The sequence below is a fragment of the Aspergillus aculeatus genome, assembly GCF_001890905.1.
Source record: "Aspergillus aculeatus ATCC 16872 unplaced genomic scaffold ASPACscaffold_19, whole genome shotgun sequence".
Classification (NCBI taxonomy): Eukaryota; Fungi; Ascomycota; class Eurotiomycetes; order Eurotiales; family Aspergillaceae; genus Aspergillus; species Aspergillus aculeatus.
The window spans coordinates 643,436-659,979 of record NW_017962994.1 but is presented as its reverse complement, the minus strand read 5'-3'; the positions used below and the strand labels follow the sequence as shown (position 1 = coordinate 659,979).

General features: G+C 47.2%; 7 protein-coding genes across 7 annotated transcripts; 3 read left to right on the top strand and 4 right to left on the bottom strand.

Annotated features, from left to right (window-relative positions):
• Positions 1 to 341: 341 nt before the first annotated feature.
• ASPACDRAFT_64272 (uncharacterized protein) lies at positions 342 to 1,007 on the top strand (the record flags this gene model as incomplete). Its single annotated transcript, XM_020203984.1, has 1 exon — positions 342 to 1,007. One exon carries the CDS (start codon positions 342 to 344, stop codon positions 1,005 to 1,007), a length of 666 nt encoding a protein of 221 aa, XP_020052141.1.
• An 832-nt stretch (positions 1,008 to 1,839) lies between these two features.
• Positions 1,840 to 3,770, top strand: gmdA (putative general amidase GmdA; the record flags this gene model as incomplete). Its single annotated transcript, XM_020200164.1, has 5 exons — positions 1,840 to 2,139; positions 2,200 to 3,027; positions 3,079 to 3,126; positions 3,177 to 3,588; positions 3,640 to 3,770. 5 exons carry the CDS (start codon positions 1,840 to 1,842, stop codon positions 3,768 to 3,770), a joined length of 1,719 nt encoding a protein of 572 aa, XP_020052140.1.
• ASPACDRAFT_126617 (uncharacterized protein) lies at positions 3,570 to 6,092 on the bottom strand. The gene is made up of 5 exons (XM_020196962.1): positions 5,470 to 6,092; positions 4,894 to 5,405; positions 4,684 to 4,845; positions 3,640 to 4,632; positions 3,570 to 3,588 (listed from the first exon to the last, which is right to left on the bottom strand). The coding sequence occupies exons 1-4, from the start codon at positions 5,792 to 5,794 to the stop codon at positions 4,036 to 4,038; spliced, it is 1,596 nt and encodes a 531-aa protein (XP_020052139.1). The 5' UTR covers positions 5,795 to 6,092; the 3' UTR covers positions 3,570 to 3,588; positions 3,640 to 4,035.
• A 193-nt stretch (positions 6,093 to 6,285) lies between these two features.
• ASPACDRAFT_81837 (uncharacterized protein) lies at positions 6,286 to 8,944 on the bottom strand. The gene is made up of 2 exons (XM_020205965.1): positions 8,136 to 8,944; positions 6,286 to 8,067 (listed from the first exon to the last, which is right to left on the bottom strand). Exons 1-2 carry the CDS (start codon positions 8,803 to 8,805, stop codon positions 6,377 to 6,379), a joined length of 2,361 nt encoding a protein of 786 aa, XP_020052138.1. The 5' UTR covers positions 8,806 to 8,944; the 3' UTR covers positions 6,286 to 6,376.
• A 1,678-nt stretch (positions 8,945 to 10,622) lies between these two features.
• ASPACDRAFT_1891611 (uncharacterized protein) lies at positions 10,623 to 11,418 on the top strand (the record flags this gene model as incomplete). The annotated part of the gene is made up of 4 exons (XM_020198633.1): positions 10,623 to 10,667; positions 10,718 to 10,936; positions 10,999 to 11,175; positions 11,241 to 11,418. 4 exons carry the CDS (start codon positions 10,623 to 10,625, stop codon positions 11,385 to 11,387), a joined length of 588 nt encoding a protein of 195 aa, XP_020052137.1. The 3' UTR covers positions 11,388 to 11,418.
• A 363-nt stretch (positions 11,419 to 11,781) lies between these two features.
• On the bottom strand, positions 11,782 to 12,423 carry ASPACDRAFT_47687 (uncharacterized protein; the record flags this gene model as incomplete). Its single annotated transcript, XM_020201999.1, has 1 exon — positions 11,782 to 12,423. The coding sequence occupies one exon, from the start codon at positions 12,421 to 12,423 to the stop codon at positions 11,782 to 11,784; it is 642 nt and encodes a 213-aa protein (XP_020052136.1).
• A 640-nt stretch (positions 12,424 to 13,063) lies between these two features.
• Positions 13,064 to 13,660, bottom strand: ASPACDRAFT_35768 (glycoside hydrolase family 16 protein; the record flags this gene model as incomplete). Its single annotated transcript, XM_020200152.1, has 1 exon — positions 13,064 to 13,660. A coding segment is annotated over one exon (597 nt), but the record flags the coding sequence as incomplete, so codon positions are not given.
• Between the last annotated feature and the right edge of the window lie 2,884 nt (positions 13,661 to 16,544).

Here is a 16,544-nt window from a genome sequence, read left to right as displayed (position 1 = left end):
ATTCGGAAGTAATCATCATTTATCGGGCTGTCTGCCATGCCCCGGCTATCAGTATGACATAAAGACAATTCTATACCAGGAAGGAGGTGTATTTCGCTTGGAACCGTCGAGTCCCGTCTCTGAACGATGAAATTACAACTGTCGCCCAATCTCATAGCGCATTCCATCTTTAGTGACCTGAGTATATATTCAACATCCAAAGTAGTATAGCCAAGATGATCCATAACTTCCGTCCCATCCAGCAACGAGCTCCGTAGGGATTTCACCTCTACTACAGAACGTCGGACTTGAAAGCTACCATAGCTGCATATTTTCCGATAGGCGTCTTGGAATCTCGCCCTATGCGTGAGGAGGGGCAAACTGTTCCCTCGCCGAGCGAAGAAGAATCCTCAGCATCTAAGCCTGAGGGATACGATATCCCTAGCGCGTCCAGCGAAGACAGCTCCTCAATCGCTTCCGAAGACAAATTCACTATTCCCCCGTTCGAGGGAGAACAGGAACCCTTGAACCCTGCCACAGACGATTTAAACCTTAGAATTCCCCTCTGCGTGTATGGCCTCCTCCGACAGATATTCCCCCCGGAAGAGGGCTACCAACATACACACACCACCCGGCACACGGGGGATGTCGACTTTCAAGTGCTGCACGTGGGCCACCCTACCACAGGAAGGTTCTTTTGTCTATTGTCTGGACCCACGCCTTCGAGGGCCCCGTTCTGGTATTCATATTCCGTCTGGCTCGCGATGGAGCTGGATATCATGGAACGCCTCACCACCCCGGAAACACCGATCACTGGGATGATCTGGCGCGAGGGTGAATTCGGGCTCTACGAGCGCCGTCGGGTAGACGGAAGCATCATCACGGCGCCGGGAACCATCGTTCATGACCGAAGGCACTCCTTCGATGTCGTTGAGTATTGGCTCTTCCTCGTGAAATTTCTTCTGGGATTCAGGAGCGATGTTCATTATCGTGACATCCCAATGATCCCTTTCGAGGCACAGACCTAGGGCTCATCTCCACTGTGTAGATCAGGTTTTTACCTGTTCCAAGCGTAGGCGTAGTTTCCTTGATCTTTCCACAATTCATTTTCCGATACAAAGCCCTGCCATTCATGATACCTGTTTTTTAGAATCCCAGATTTTTCATTCGATCTCGTTGCAGTCTGCTGGCTCACCTTAGCTACCAATACTAAGCGGTATATCATAAGAGCGTTCATGAGTCAAAGAACATCAGCCGTCCAGGCGTCCGCAAAAGTTGGGTAGGTCTAGACAGTCAGCTTTCTTTCATAACAGATAGTAAATAGCGGAAGGGTAACTGCCCGATTGTTAGAGCTTCGAAAGGAAAGCTGGGGGAAGACGAAAAGGAACAATGAAAGGAAAAGAAGATCTAGAGCTCTCACTATAACAGGTACACTATATCTCAAGGCTACGGAACCTCGATTCCTCAGAACTTAAGCTCAACGAATACACAGGCGGATTTACGATTAAAAATGTCTGGGTTTCTTGACAAGATCGGGAGTTTGAACAGAAATCGTTTTAAGCATTTTAACAGCATCTTGATAGCATAATTGATATGATCCCGACCCTCTTACTCTTCCCTGTGGACTGAGCTGAAATCCCCATGCAGCTTTTATATACTGTACTGTACTGTACTGTAGTCATTACCCGGGCAATACACGAGATAAGAGAGCTACACATAAGTTGGCCGCGGTAATCTTCCGCCCCGCTTGTCTGAGCCAAATGGATAATTAGCAGGAACCACGACATTTCTTTCTCAGACATTGCTCCTGTTTTGCTTTCAATCCATAATGGTACTGTACCTCACTACGACACCCACATCATGACTCAAACAACCACAAGTCCTGCCATTCCACCCGCCTGGCAAGCCAGAGCCTCAGCCAAGCGCGAGGCGATCCTCTCCGCCATTCCCACCGAATGGCGCATCCCCGCTCCCATCCCCACCCCCGACATCCAACCCAATGTGACCGGAAAATACATCCAGCAATATCTTTCCCCGCGGGAGATCGAAATCACCGAATCCAACGCCGAGACCATCGTCTCGCACACAACAAAGGGAACATGGACCGCAGTGGAGGTCGCATCGGCCTTCTGCCACCGTGCAGCCCTGGCCCACCAGCTCGTTCGTCTCTTCCCCCCCATTTCTAGTAACCCCTCATGCAACCATAACCACCATGGATAGGTCCCATGCTTGCTCGAAATCTTCTTCAACCGCGCCCTATCCGCAGCAAAAGAACTAGACAGCTACTTCACCACTCACCAAAGACCCCTAGGCCCACTCCACGGCCTCCCCGTCAGCCTCAAAGATCAATTCCACATTTCGGGGGTGGAAACGACCATGGGCTACGTAGGCTGGATCGACACCTTCGAAGGGAAGCCACGCACCTCTCTCCCGCCTCACGAAAGAGACCAAGAAAGCGAACTGGTCCGCCTCCTCCGCGCCAACGGGGCAGTCTTCTACTGCAAGACCAGCGTCCCGACCACCCTGATGGCTGGGGAAACCTGCAACAACATCCTGGGGTACACGTATAACCCACTCAGCCGCCAGCTGTCGGCCGGGGGCAGCTCGGGTGGGGAGGGGGCGTTGCTGGCGCTGCGGGGCTCGACGGTGGGGTTCGGGACGGATATCGGCGGGAGCATCCGCGTCCCCGCCGCCTTCAATGGGATCTACGGCCTGCGGCCCTCGGCGGGGCGCTTGCCCTACGAGGGCGCCGCCAATTCAATGGATGGGCAAAACACTATCCTTTCGGTGGTGGGACCGATGGCGACGAGTGTCCAGGGACTCAAGTTGCTGGTGCAGGCGGTGCTGGCGCAGGAGCCGTGGTTTGTAGATCCCTTGGTGGTGGAGATGCCCTGGCGCCATGCGGTGGAGGAGCGCGTACGGGCCGGGGCGGAGGGCAAGGGGCTTACTTTTGCGATCATGGAGGATGATGGCACGGTGAAGCCCCATCCACCAGTTCAGCGAGCACTGGGGCTGGTAAGATTGTTGTTGGAGCAAATCGGCCACCGGGTGAGTGTGTCGCGTGCGGTGCAATGGATTTCAAACTTACCTAGTGCTTAGGTGACCGATTGGAATCCCCCGAGTCATGCCACAGCTTTCGATATCGCGGTACGTCCTGAACCCGGATCACAGAAGAGTAGCAACGCTGACCGCAAAAGATGCAAGCATGGCACATGGACGGCGGAACAGACGTCCAAGCCCACCGCGCGCTCGCCGGCGAGGAACAGCTCCCGGAGTGCTTCTTGCGGCCGAGTGAGCACCTCAACGCCGCACAGGTGGCAGCCTTGAACGTTAAGAAGCGCAACTATCAAAAAGCGTACATGGACTACTGGAACTCCACTGCAACACTCACCGGGACCGCACGGCCGGTGGACGCGCTGATATGCCCGGCTTGCCCCTCGGTGGCTGTCCGACCAGGGAGGTTCAAGTACGGGGTGTATACCACCTTTGTCAATGTGCTCGACTATTCCAGTGCGGTTTTCCCGGTCACGAAAGTGGACCGCGCGGTGGACGGGGAGCACAGATCCGGTGCGCCCTTGGGTGAGATGGATGCCGAGGTACAGTCAGATTGTAGGTATCTGTCCGGTGAATAGGAAGAACCACACTTGCTAATGTTTACAGATGACTGCGACGACTGTCATGGGGCTCCGGTTGCATTGCAGCTGGTGGGCCGCCGCTTCGAAGAGGAGAAGGTGTTAAGTCTGGTTGAGTACATTCAGGGTCTTATCAATGAGGCTACCCAGAGGATGTAGCCATTGGGGTATTCTAATGACGAGTTGGCAAAAGTCTTTTTCAAGTTGCGGTTGCTAGTATCTTCTCGATTTGTAGTCATTTGCCCCCCTCTAGGGAAATTTATTGCCTTAAACTATTATGCCAGCTGCAATAGTGTCGCATGTGTGACTCCCCAGTACTCTCCTTTCACGTTTCACGTTGCATAAAACTGCACCCTTGGCAACACGACGAACTTCGAATCCTCTACTGTCATCGTCTAAGTAGACGGCGATTCTCCGCGCAGCACTACTCCGCCTCCCCCTCGCTCTCCCCGGTCGACACCGCAGCATACCTCTCTCCCCCTTTCAGCCACCGCTTACGAAGAGCATAGAATCCCGCCCCAATCACCCACAGCACGATCAGAATAAGCGCCTGAAACGGCGCAAACACCGCCCCACGCGTCACCACAAACCCACTCACAAGTGCAAAGACAATCGGGATCCCCAGAAAGGGCTTGTAGGGCCGCTCGAGGTCCGGTTCGCGGAAGCGCAGCAGGATCGCGCCAACCACCGTCAGGAAAAAGAACGAGTACTCTCCCAGACCGTTGAAGGTAAGCAGAGCTCGGAAGTTGCCAAAGAGAATATAGAAGATTGGCAAGATGGTCGATAGGATGATGGCGTTGATGGGTGCATCGGAGCCGAGGCTGTGGTTCGGGTCGGAGGAAAGCCGTCCCAGCTGACCGATAACTCCCAGGAGTTGCGGCAGCCAGTTCCTGTTGGCAGCGGCAACGACCATACGGCCCGCGACAAAGGAGTTGCCCAGTAGAGATCCGGCGACTACGAGACAAATCAAGATCGCGGCGATGATGCCGGCTGCGGGGCCTAGAAGATGCGTTATGGCGGTCTGATGGCGTTAGCTGCGCCCACGAACAGAGACAGTAGGGTTGAAACGTACAACAGCCACACTATCTGTCGTGGAGACCACGTTCCATGGTAGGAGAATGTAGTATGCCGCATTGGCCGCAATGAAGCAGAGAATGATGATAGGCACGGCGGAGTTGATAGCCAAGGGAAGCTGGCGCGCCGGGGCGGAAAGTTCTGCGCTGATGTAGATCGCCTAGAAAAATGTCAATGATACCGCCGGCTGCTGTAAGAAGTGCCTTACTTTGTCCCATCCAGAATAAGCCCACAGTGCACCATACAAGGCGGTCGAGTAGTACCCCAGCATCTCCCACCCAGCGACGTCATGCCAGTCAATCAGCTTTCCATCCGGAGTGGCCGTGTTGCGATAGCCGAACCAGGGATTCTGGAACCAGTCTCGGGACCCATGGGCACTGTCGGACTTGGCTAGATGGGCGATAATAACACCAAGCCCCGCTAGCACCACCGCAGCGATGGTGACGAACTTGGTGCTGACGAAGAACCCGTTGAGCCGCGTGCTGACCTTGGTGCTGATAGAATTCGCAACACTGACCACGACAAGAATCAAAATGGACAGCAGCTTGTGCGACAGTGCTGCAGCCTGATCAGTCACACCAGCTGCCGAGTAAATGCTCTCGACGAACACGATGCTGAGAATGGCCAAGGTGGCCGGCATGACCGCAATGATCCACGTCCAGGCCGCCAGAAAGCCACAGAGATCACCGAAGATATACTGCAGATATGGCTGCACACCACCTGGACCATATCCTGTCAGCGACTAGAAACAGCAGGAGTTACAATGTAGTGGATGGATCGGTACCTTCACCAGGAATGGCAGTGCCCAGCTCGGCCATAGTCGTGGCGCCGGTCCAGGCTAAGATCCCACCCACAAGCCATACCACGAGGGCCACTCCGGGCGACGGAACATTGGTATCGATAGACCCGGGGGAAGTAAAGACTCCACTTCCGATCACGATGCTGATTATGATGCCGAAAGCTTCGACGGTGCCAAGGTTTCGCTTGAATCCACCGGGGCGCTGATCTTCCACGGTCGCACCTTGGGCAGTGGCTGCATAGTTTCTCTCATCCGGTTGCGTGAGTAACGGCTGGACGGCTCCATCCAGGGAGTCACGGGTAGAAGCCATGATTGCGATGATTGTTTGGTTGCGGAAGGATGGTGATAAGCAGAGAAACAATTGAAGGAGTCACTCCGATACGATCACGCCATCAGACACGCAGATTGATGCTGCCGATGCCCCGCACTTCAATCGATCCCGCCGTTGAACCTGAACTCAGTTGGGAAATAACAAAGACCGTGGATGTGTCCGCAGGAAGGTCGCTCACTAAATGTCTCCGGGATATGTTGTGAGAATGGAGAGAAGCTGGTTTGATATTATCGTCGCTGACCGCCTGGATGGTTGACGCTGACATGTGACTCTTCCCTTAAGTTATCAGCTACCATTAATCAAAGTCATATGACCACCTTTATGTGCCTGAGGCATCAATACCAGGGGTCTCTGTACTCCATGCTCCGTCCTATCATGTATAAATTGCGTGTTAATTTACGTCAAGCTCTGGTCCTACTACAAACTCAGCCAGATAGAACTCTCGTACCAGATTTACTCATGTAATATTCGGGCTATTGACCTGTCTGTACACACACATTACATTACTCTAAATCTAACATAATCGCTAATGTGTCGCTTCGTGAAGGTTTGTGTGTCGGCTTAATACAAAAACGACATCGGGGTAGCAGCCCCGCGCGAGACGCTGCGGTACTCGTGAACAGCAAGATGGGTTCTTCCCCCTTTTACTGTCTCATCATCAGAGCCAGGATCAGGAGGCGTGAATTCCCCGTCAGCGATGGGCCGGATGTAATAATGGTGGCTATCTTCGACCATGCCCACGTGCCAGCGATCCTGAAGTTCGCGACCCGTGGGCCCTCCTCCGCATGCCCCGTGCAAACGTTCCGTCGGTGGACTATTGATCGCCAAGGCGAACATACTCGAAGGCTCGGTGAAGTCGTTGAGTAGGCGGCCGCGGACTTCGACCATGAAAAAGGCCATGAAGAGAACACTCGTGAGGAAGGCCAGGACAAGGACCACGTAGAAGCTCTTCTGCCAATTAACAGCGTGACCAGAAGCATAGCCCGAGGACTGAAGAGTGGCGTTGAAGATCTGTTGCACCGGAGAAGGGAGAATCTGATTCGCGTAGCCGCTATAGTTCCAAAAGGGAACGTAAGGGGCGTCCTGACTACTGATCATCAGAGTAACACTGGTCAACACCGCCATAGCTTCCGCAACCGAAGGTACGTTGGCATTCAGGGTCGCAATGTTGCTGCTGTTGTCGTAGGCAGGAACCATCTGGGTCAAGAGCCGTTCAATGCTGGCGTCTTCCCCGGCGATTCCGGACCCTAGACTGACGGCATCCAGCCACAGCCACCCAACGCTCTTCCAATTGATGTCGTAGTTGTCTTCTACGACACCCGGGACCCGACGGCTGTACTGAAGCGTGTCTGTGGGATCTTCACAACGGGTGCTCAGCTCGGCCCCGCTCGAGTCCACCTGGTATTGGACCGAGCACAAACCGGACTGCTTGGCTTTCAATGCACAAAGGACATAAGCGGGATCATGACCGGTGGGGGCGGTTCCCAGCAGATAGAGAGCAGATGAGTTCTCTACCTTGGCATTGAAAATCGTGTTGTACTCGGTCGGATAAATGGGGAAGACGGGAGCCGGGTGGTCGGTGCCAGGCGCAAAGCCGAAAATCTCGTCCACCTCGGTTTGATTTGTGCTCTGATAATATGCGGGAGCCTCTTCGTACCACGTTGTGGAATTAAAGGGCTCGTGATTGGGCCATTCCGTGTAGATGATCGGCTCCAGCTCTTCCTTCGACAAGCCGGCACAGAGAACATTGACTGCCGGGGCAGGCACGGAGGCTTGGAGAATGTACTTCCCGTCTCCAGTGGCTCCATTCGGCTGCCGGATCCCATTGCGAGGATTGCGCGCCGCCTCGTATAGTCCGCCATGGGGAAATGCGGCGGTGACATTGTTCACCATTCGTTTGTATTTCTGGGAGGCTGCCGTCATGTCTGTGACCTCGATCCAACTTCCAGTGACGGTAGTATTATCGTACAATGACCCATGAGGCTTGATACGCGTTCTCAGTGACGTTGAGGTTGCATTGTTCGCCTGCGCTAGCCCACTCCATTGCTGCATGTATTGCTCGAAGTCGTGGTAGGCCCGACCGACAATCTCCATAGAAACGCAGGTCTCGTTCCGGCCGGCGGAGGGGTCGATGGTAGCGGTGATAGGAGTGTCGCACTGGGCTTCGAGGTAGGTGGGATTCGCGAAGGAGGTAGACACGTTGCCATAGAGTATTCGTTCGTAGACGGGACCCATCGCTGACTTGGGGGACACTGCGAGGTGACATGTAATCAGCACTAGGAACGACGGGCGAAGGGAAGTCGATCGGTCGGTCTCTTACCAAGAGCTTCCGCAGCAGTGGTGTAAAGCATCGAAACAAGAGTCGCAATTAGCGCAATAATGCCCAGGAGAGTACCTCCAGAGTAGCGCAAAGTCTCCCACTGCATGAACAAAGACCCCGGCTGCGTGATCCACATCCGCAGACTCATGTCCGAAATGCTGATGCCTCGCGACCCTCGACGCAGGGCTCTGCGGCTGAGCAGCTGGCCCACAAATGCTACACTGACGGTCACATAGGACAACTCGATGGTTTTGGCGAAGAAGGCGCTGAGGAGGGTAGCTGAGGAGGGCGCCAGGCCACCGGTGTCGCCGATGAGGTTGCCATAATACGGTTTGAGGCATGCGATGATGAGAAACAAGCCTGACAGGAGGGTAGTGTACGTGGAAAGGACAGTGAGGGTTGCAAAAAACCACGAGCAACAGCGTTCAATGACGGGTTCGCGCGAGGAGCAGTTCATCAACTGGAAGACATCGTTGGAATCTAGCTCACTGCAGGTTGTGTCACGCCGCTGCGGAGGAGAGCCGGGACTGGGGCTGGATGTAGGACTCGCAACAGGTTTGACTCCCATATCGCCATCGTCCTCGGTCGGGGAGAGAGTGGTGTTGAGGTGTAAGTCGACGTCGTGCTGGAACTCGAGCAGGTGGTGTTCAGCGGTAGATTCAGAAGCCATCCCTGGCAGATGGTTGAGAAGTTGGTTTGTTTTGATCTTGCCTCATCCGACCTGTCAGCCGCAACAAGAGGTGGGAGATTAGTTGAGGGTGAAAAATGGAGTCGATGGAGTTGTGTCAGACTTCATCCTGCGTGTCAAGCGTTTGGGGGCGATGGGGGAGGGGGGAGGCGGGGGGGGGAAGACCCAGATCAGCCATCAGCCATCAGCCCGAGAAACAGTTAATTTCAGGAAATGAGGGAATTCCCTGCGGCTGTGCTAGCCTGGTGAATCCCCGTCGCACTGCGGTCGAGAGATTGGCCCAACACATCGTTGGGGAAGATTTAGTGACTTAGTGAATTGGTTGTACTCCGTACAGGGAAGGACACGGAAGGACAGCGAACAACAGGGACTAGACCAGGGGACGACCAGGGGATGACCAGGGGACAAAGAGGCTGGACTGGAGCTTGGATTCTGGATCGAAGGTGGGAAAGTGGAAAGTGGGCAGAGATCGAAGTCCACTCAGGAAAAGGCGGACCGAGCGGTGGAGAGCAGCCGATCATCAGCCCTCAATTGGTCCGTTCGACTGTCACATCATGTGACGGTAGAAGCGGTGGGGAGCCGTAAGTCACGTGCCTTACAGATCTTCCTCCGGCTTGCCCCATTGGGATATGGCTGTAAGGCTCAGTTAGGACTGGTTGGTGATTAATTATAACCATCTGCGACCAGTCTAATGCTGTATATTAAGTTCCACATCTTCCTATCTCAAGGCCTGAGCTTCATGATCCGCTGGCTAGCACTAGCTTCTGTTCTCGTTGTCAAGACTTTCTGATACATCCTGCTACGCTGGAGCGGGAAATATATCTGCGTTTCAGCTACGGGTGACTCCCGCTGATAGGGACTGAGTCTCGTCATCTCCAAAGAGCAAAGACACCTTGTACTCCTAACCTTGTGAGGGTAAATGGTAGACTACATTGATAGAAGTCAAATAACAATGAGCCTACGCAGAACAGATTACAGCATGTTATGATTTTAGAACAATTTGTCCCACGCTGTTTAGCGACCCATGTCCATGGCAACAATAAAGCCTTCCAGGATCCATGCACGACAAGGATAAGGTAGATACCATGTGGTGAAGCCAAGACTAGCAATTGAAATCAGCCTTTATGCGGAAGAGCATGGGTCAATTTCAGTCGCTAATCAATTATGTACAGCGTGTGTACCTTACTTATGGTTCCAGCAAAGTGGAACGGGTCGTAGGGCTGTCGACAAGACTATATATGTAGTCCATACCTACCAGCACTTTGCAGTACATACCAGGCTGACATCGTGTAATTATCATGATTTGTCCTATATCCCCGAAGTTAAGTCATCTAACTGTTTCGCACTAACAGAAGAGGAAATCTTCTCGGGTCTGTCGGCCCCCACGACCAGGGGGGCTGAAGAAGCACGTACACGGAGTGTTCTCCCCACACGAATCCGCAGATGCTGCAACCATTGGTCTATTTTCCACCGTGATGTAAAAAATACTTCAGGGCGACGATATGAGTGGTCCGTACTTTAACGTCTCTGCAATGGACTAATCCAGAACTCGAGCCGCCAAGGCAAAGGATTCCCATTCTACCAAATCGCCCCCAGAATTCCGCTTCTGTTAGCCTTGAGGAATATTCATCGAGCTACATGTGTTGACATATGTGCTACGTGAGGCAGAATGGTGAAGGAACGGGGTGGAGGGTCGTGCGTGCTCAAAGTGTATATAATACTCGACGGAAGCTGGAGAACGCGGGTCTACTCCACCGACAAACCAACATCACACTTTGACCCAATTCTTTTCAATCAAAATGAAGTTTTCAATTATTTTGACTGCTCTTGTCAGCACCTCGATGGTAGGTCATACTCACTCTACGTTACATATGCATACTAATTGCTCAACAAGGCCTTGGTGACGACTCGGGTGCCAAAAGGGTACACCGTCGTGCCAATGACCTACAGAGGCATCATCACCGAGGGCGGCGACGAGGTGGAACTGTCCGGAACAATTGAAGACGTCCACCAGCAGATCAAGCGTCTGAATCCCGACTACAACGTCACCCAGTCTCTCGAAGTTCGGGAGGCGGACGCCGAGGTCCACCGCATCCTCCAGAAAAGAAACAAGGTCTTCCGACCAAGATCCAAACATAAACTATAGGACTGCCTGCCACTGACACTATGGCTTAGAGCAACCTGCTGTGCAACATTGAGGGTGACCACTCCGAGACCGCCACCTACACATGGATCACCCAAGGGATCCAGTATCTGCTCGCCTTGGACGGGGTGTGCAAAGTGGGTGCCGGCCCTGGCACCTGCGCCCGGATCAGCTGCTCCTACGACTCGGGTATCTATCTCTGTAATGACGTAAGTTTGTTGCTGCTTCATCATATCAATTGGAATGCGGAGAATGGAGGTTAATTGAGGAGTAGAATGCGTGGGAAATCGAGCCCAAGTGCTCTTACCTGGCAACCTATGCCGAGGATATCATGACGCGGTGCTATGACGGGATGTATATCAATGGCCAGGAGTTCGATACTGACAACTACAATGTCATTGTCGCGGGTGACCTTTGCTAGAAAGGCATTAGCTTCGATATCGGCAGGCGGGAGATAATGTTGTTGTTGGGCGATGGAGTCGCTATGAAGAGCATGCCTGCCTTGTCATTGTGCTTTAGTTTGCGCTGTACTATTAGTTCATTTGGTTTGTGTTTATTCAAATAAGCGATATCGATTGTGCCATATATATATACTCAACCACAGTTTATGGTCTTGGTGCATTGAGTACCAGCAGATATTGATTATTATGTAGGGTGACTTTATGACGTACACAATTTGGTGGTTCAAACCCTTTCAATTGAGCACTGCTCATACCTGTTAAGATAGAGCAGCAAATTAGCTAGGCAAAGAATTGCAGGTAGTAGAAGACTGAGCTCGAAGCATCATGAGCTCCCACAGCCAGTGGAGGGTGGCATTACCAATGCTCCTTGATGAGAACTTCGAAGATGTAGGCAATGAGTCTGGCATCATTTCGCATATGGAACACGGCTTTTCCTGCAACATCGATAGGGTAGCAGTGGCCATCTTCTTCAAGCCGGTAGAATCGGGAGAACTTACCGATGACGACGATCCCAAAGACAACTTTCGGCTCCTCCTGATCGGGGAGGTGTCTCATCGTATTCACCATCTGGGCCATGAGGTTAACTTCGCGGTCCCACCGATCGAGGTCGTCATCGCTGGAAGGGAAGCGCTCCAACTCCACATTTAAAAAGTCTGCGCCTACCCACCTGGACGACGCCGTGATGCGCACACTGAGGGTTCCCCGGTTATTGACGGCAGAAGTAGTACTGCTCACATCGTAACCGGGGAAATCAGGCCCCATGTCCTGCGACGGGAAGAAGTGCTCAAGGATTTCGAGCCAACATCCCATCATGTGCATTGCGTTCACTTGATCGTCTGGAAATGAGTTGGCAACGCCAGTCACGGCGTCGGTGCCATCGTCAACCGCGGCAGAGAACATCTGTGGAAGATTTAGAATCTGAGCTTGAGGCTGGGGCTGAGCCTGAGTCGGGGGCTGAGTACCGGCTTGACCGGCAGCCTGCTGATCCTCCGCCATCTTAGGCGTCCCCACCACTTGGCTCTGGTCAGTCGCAATTTTCAAAATTATGTTTGTAAGTTTGGTGGACGGATAACCGACAGGTAGCGGGACTCTCCTAGTTTGTCGTTGTACCAAAGGAGAAAAATAGGGGGACGAGTACTTTATATCAAGTCTACATCTCTAAGAGAGGGCGCTAGAGCCATGATGGTGCTGGTTATCTCCGTGGAGAATGTTGCTTAGCGAAGCATTCTCACAATTTCCGGTAAGTATAGAAAAGGCTGTTGACAAAATCGTTGAAACCGCAATGCTCGTCCAACAGAGAGAAAGGTCTCAGAGCGAATCCCGGGATGTCAGCAGATAAATCATGAATAGATGAGATATACCATGTGATCTTCCGCCGATGATTGTCGACAAGAGGACAAAGGGTATGATAGCTTTGTACGTACAAGTTCATCGGAGAGTTCCGAGAGCATGTGCATGGCAGTACGCTACCCCTATCCAAGCGCTACCATAGTAGCTGCACCATCCCCGTAGGTAACCGATTCTGTAGAACTACTATATACTGTCTACCATACACACTGCATACAGTACATCAACCCCCATGGCAGACTAACATCGAGCAGAGCACAACCCTACTAAGTTATCCACAATACCAGACTCAAGTATAAGCCATAATCGAATTAAACGTCCAAAAAGCATACTTGAAATCCCCCGGCACATTCTTCACATAATCCTCACAGGACCCATACCCAGTCTTGGCCGCGCACCCGGAACTCGACCAAGTCCCGCTCGCCCAAATCCCACAGAAAGTGGTGTCGATAACAATCCGCTGATTCCTGATGTGTGCGGACATATCACACCCACTCCCATTATTACTCTCAAAAACCGTAGTCGGGGTTCCCCAAGTGTCCGGATTCGGAGACGACCCCAAGGGCCCGCTCGCGCCACTGGGAATGGCACCCCAGGGGAAGGACCAGATGCGCACCGCCTGCACGGTCCACTCCATAGCATAAACACCTCCACCATTGTTGCTAAACCCCGATCCAAAGCTGTTGGTGCGCGGGTCGTTGGCGTCGCAGCCGCCGTTGGCCTCTTCGGCGCAATTGTTCCACCGGTCCTTGGTCGCGGTCATGGCAGGGTTGGAGGTGATGATGCATTGGCCTTGTTTGTTGCTGACGTGCAACGACATCTGATTGTTCTGGGCGTTGTTGGCGTTTTCGACGATGTCAATCTCGCCGCTCTGCGGGTAAAAATCAAACACTTTTTAATTATTATTTATAAATAATACCGATATAATATTTAATTTAAAAAGATTATTGAAAATTTTTAGTAATCTGTCAACTGGGTTTTATATAAACAAGCTGTAGAAATTAAGAATTAGATAATTTAATAAGATTATTTTATTTTTAATTCTAATTATATTAAGTTTTTCTATTCGTTAAATTAACTAATTTCTAATATTTCTTTTTATTTCAATAAATTATATTATTTTTAAAATTATAAATAATATAATTATATCATCTAAATATAAAACAGTATATATAATTATTAAAAGAATATTTACAAATAAATCTAGAACTTCTATTCAAGGAGGGTTATCCTAGTCAAAAGGGGTTATCCTATTGAAGGTTGAATGTGATTAGAGTGGGGCTTCCTGCTATAATTTAATTGGCTGGTGTTATGGGACGGATGGATTGTGCTAATCAAAACGTGCCTTAGAATAAGAAGAAATAGCTAAAAAGCTATTTTATCTATTTATATAAAATTTCTTTATATATACTAAGCTAGTGTTAGTTTAGTATATAGCATGCAAGGCCTCAGACACCAACTGGTATCTAAAGCTGAGCTTTATATTAGAATCTTAGTTCTATAACAGAAGTCTTTTTTTTTAATCTTTCTTTTATAGCTTCTATTCGTACGAACGACTGTTTAAAGTCTAAGATAGTAGTTCTATATTTCAATTCTTTATTTAGATTAGAGTGGATTTTGGTTGAAAAACAGGTTAAAAACCAAGCGTTTGAAATCCGTATTTGGATGTATATTTTATTGTATACTGATGTTTTTAAAATGTAATTAAATTTTAATGTTATTTAAATTTATATTTTACATTTTAAATACAGTCCAATACAACTATGCCGTATTTAATACATTACTAATCACTTTCAGGCCATTTTTCTTAGTTAATTTTTAACTGTTGAGTAATATACTGTATTGGTTATGTATTCGGTAATAAGAATATATATATAATATCAATATTATATTCTATAGTATAAATTACAATATATTAAATTATATAAAGATCTATATAGTATTTTATCTTTATACCTATGTCTGTATTTCTTAACCGTTTTGCTTAAAACGGTTAACCGTCAGGTTAAAAAAAATCCACTCTAATTTAGATAATATTATAACTGATTAGTAGACAGTAAGTATATAGATAGAATCTGTCTTATTTAATATAATTCTTTTTTTATATAATCTTTTTTTATTCATTAAATATTATAATCTTGTGGTAAATAGAATCTCTTTTTATATTATTTATATAACTGATTCCGGAAATATGGTCAGGCTTAGCAACTAGTTTTATATATAATATATAAAATACTATATAAGAAGACTATTCTCTTCTCTTTTTAGTTTTTCTTTTCTTTATATATCTTTTTTTCTTTATTATTATTGCGGGACGGATGGATTGTGCTAATCGAAACATATCTTAGAATAAGAAGAAATAGCTGAAGAGCTATTTTATCTGTTTATATAAAATTTCTTTATATATATTAAACTAGTATTAGTTTAGTATATAGCATGTAAGACTTCAGATATTAACTAATATTTAAAGCTAAGTTCTATATTAGAATTTTAATTCTATAATAGAAGCTCTTCTTTTTTTCTTATCTTTTTTTTATAGCTTCTATTCGTATAAACGACTGTTTAGAGTTTAAAATAGTAGTTTTATACTTCAATTTTATACTTAGATAATATTATAACTAGTTAGTAGATAGTATATATATAAATAAAATCTATTTTATTTAATATGATTCTTTTTTTCATACGATTTTTTTTTATTTATTAAATATTATAATCTTCTAATAAATAAAATCTTTTTTTATACTATTTATACAACCGGTTCCGGGAATGCGGTCAGGCTTAGCTACTAGTTTATATATAATATATAAAATATTATATAAAAAGACTATTTTTTTCTCTTCTTTACTTTTCTTTTTTTTATATATTTTTTTTTATTATTAGTCTGCTTTCTTTTCGTCTGTACGATTTCTATTATTCTTTTTTTATATTTATATAATACTTTTTTTTTCTAACGCCGAGGCTGGTAAGTCTGAGCAATCGAACAATATATTAATTTTTATTTATTATAATTTTTTTTAGACTTTTATTATTATTATTAATTATAATTTGTTTTTTCTTTTTATATATTATATAATTATTTATAACCCCCGTACTGGCGACGCGGAGTATTAAATTACTATATAATTAATAATATATAAAAATAAGATTTTATTTTAACTTTACTATATTTTAAATTAGCAGTATATTTAATATTTTTTTATTATAAATTTAAAATAAAAGTCGGTGCTTTTATTATAACTTAAATAAAAAAATCCAGCAGAATTTCTATATAAAATATTAATAAAATTAGATATATATTAAATATTTTTTATATATTAATAGTCTTCTGATTATAATTTATAGTTTAGTAATACTATATTATTATAAATATAATAATTAAATAAAATTTCGACAGATTATATAATTATTTAAATAGTAAAATAATATCTGTATTAGATATAAGTTTAAAAATTATAATATATTATAATTATTATAATCTGAATAAGTCTAAATATAAGCCTACAGTAATTACTACTTTCTTCTATAATATTATTAAAAAATTAATAAATTAAATAAAGTATACGACTAAAATTTAATATAGTAATAGTTAGTTTTCTTTATCGGATTAAGTAAAGCTTTTTTTAATTAGTTCGAAGAATTAAAAAAAATTTTCTTTTTTTTTTTATATTTACTTCTTCTTTTCCTCTTTTCTTTTTTTTTTTTAAATCCGTACGAATCAGAATTAAAAAAGAAAATATTAATATTAGTTCTTCTTTATTTTAATTTTATTT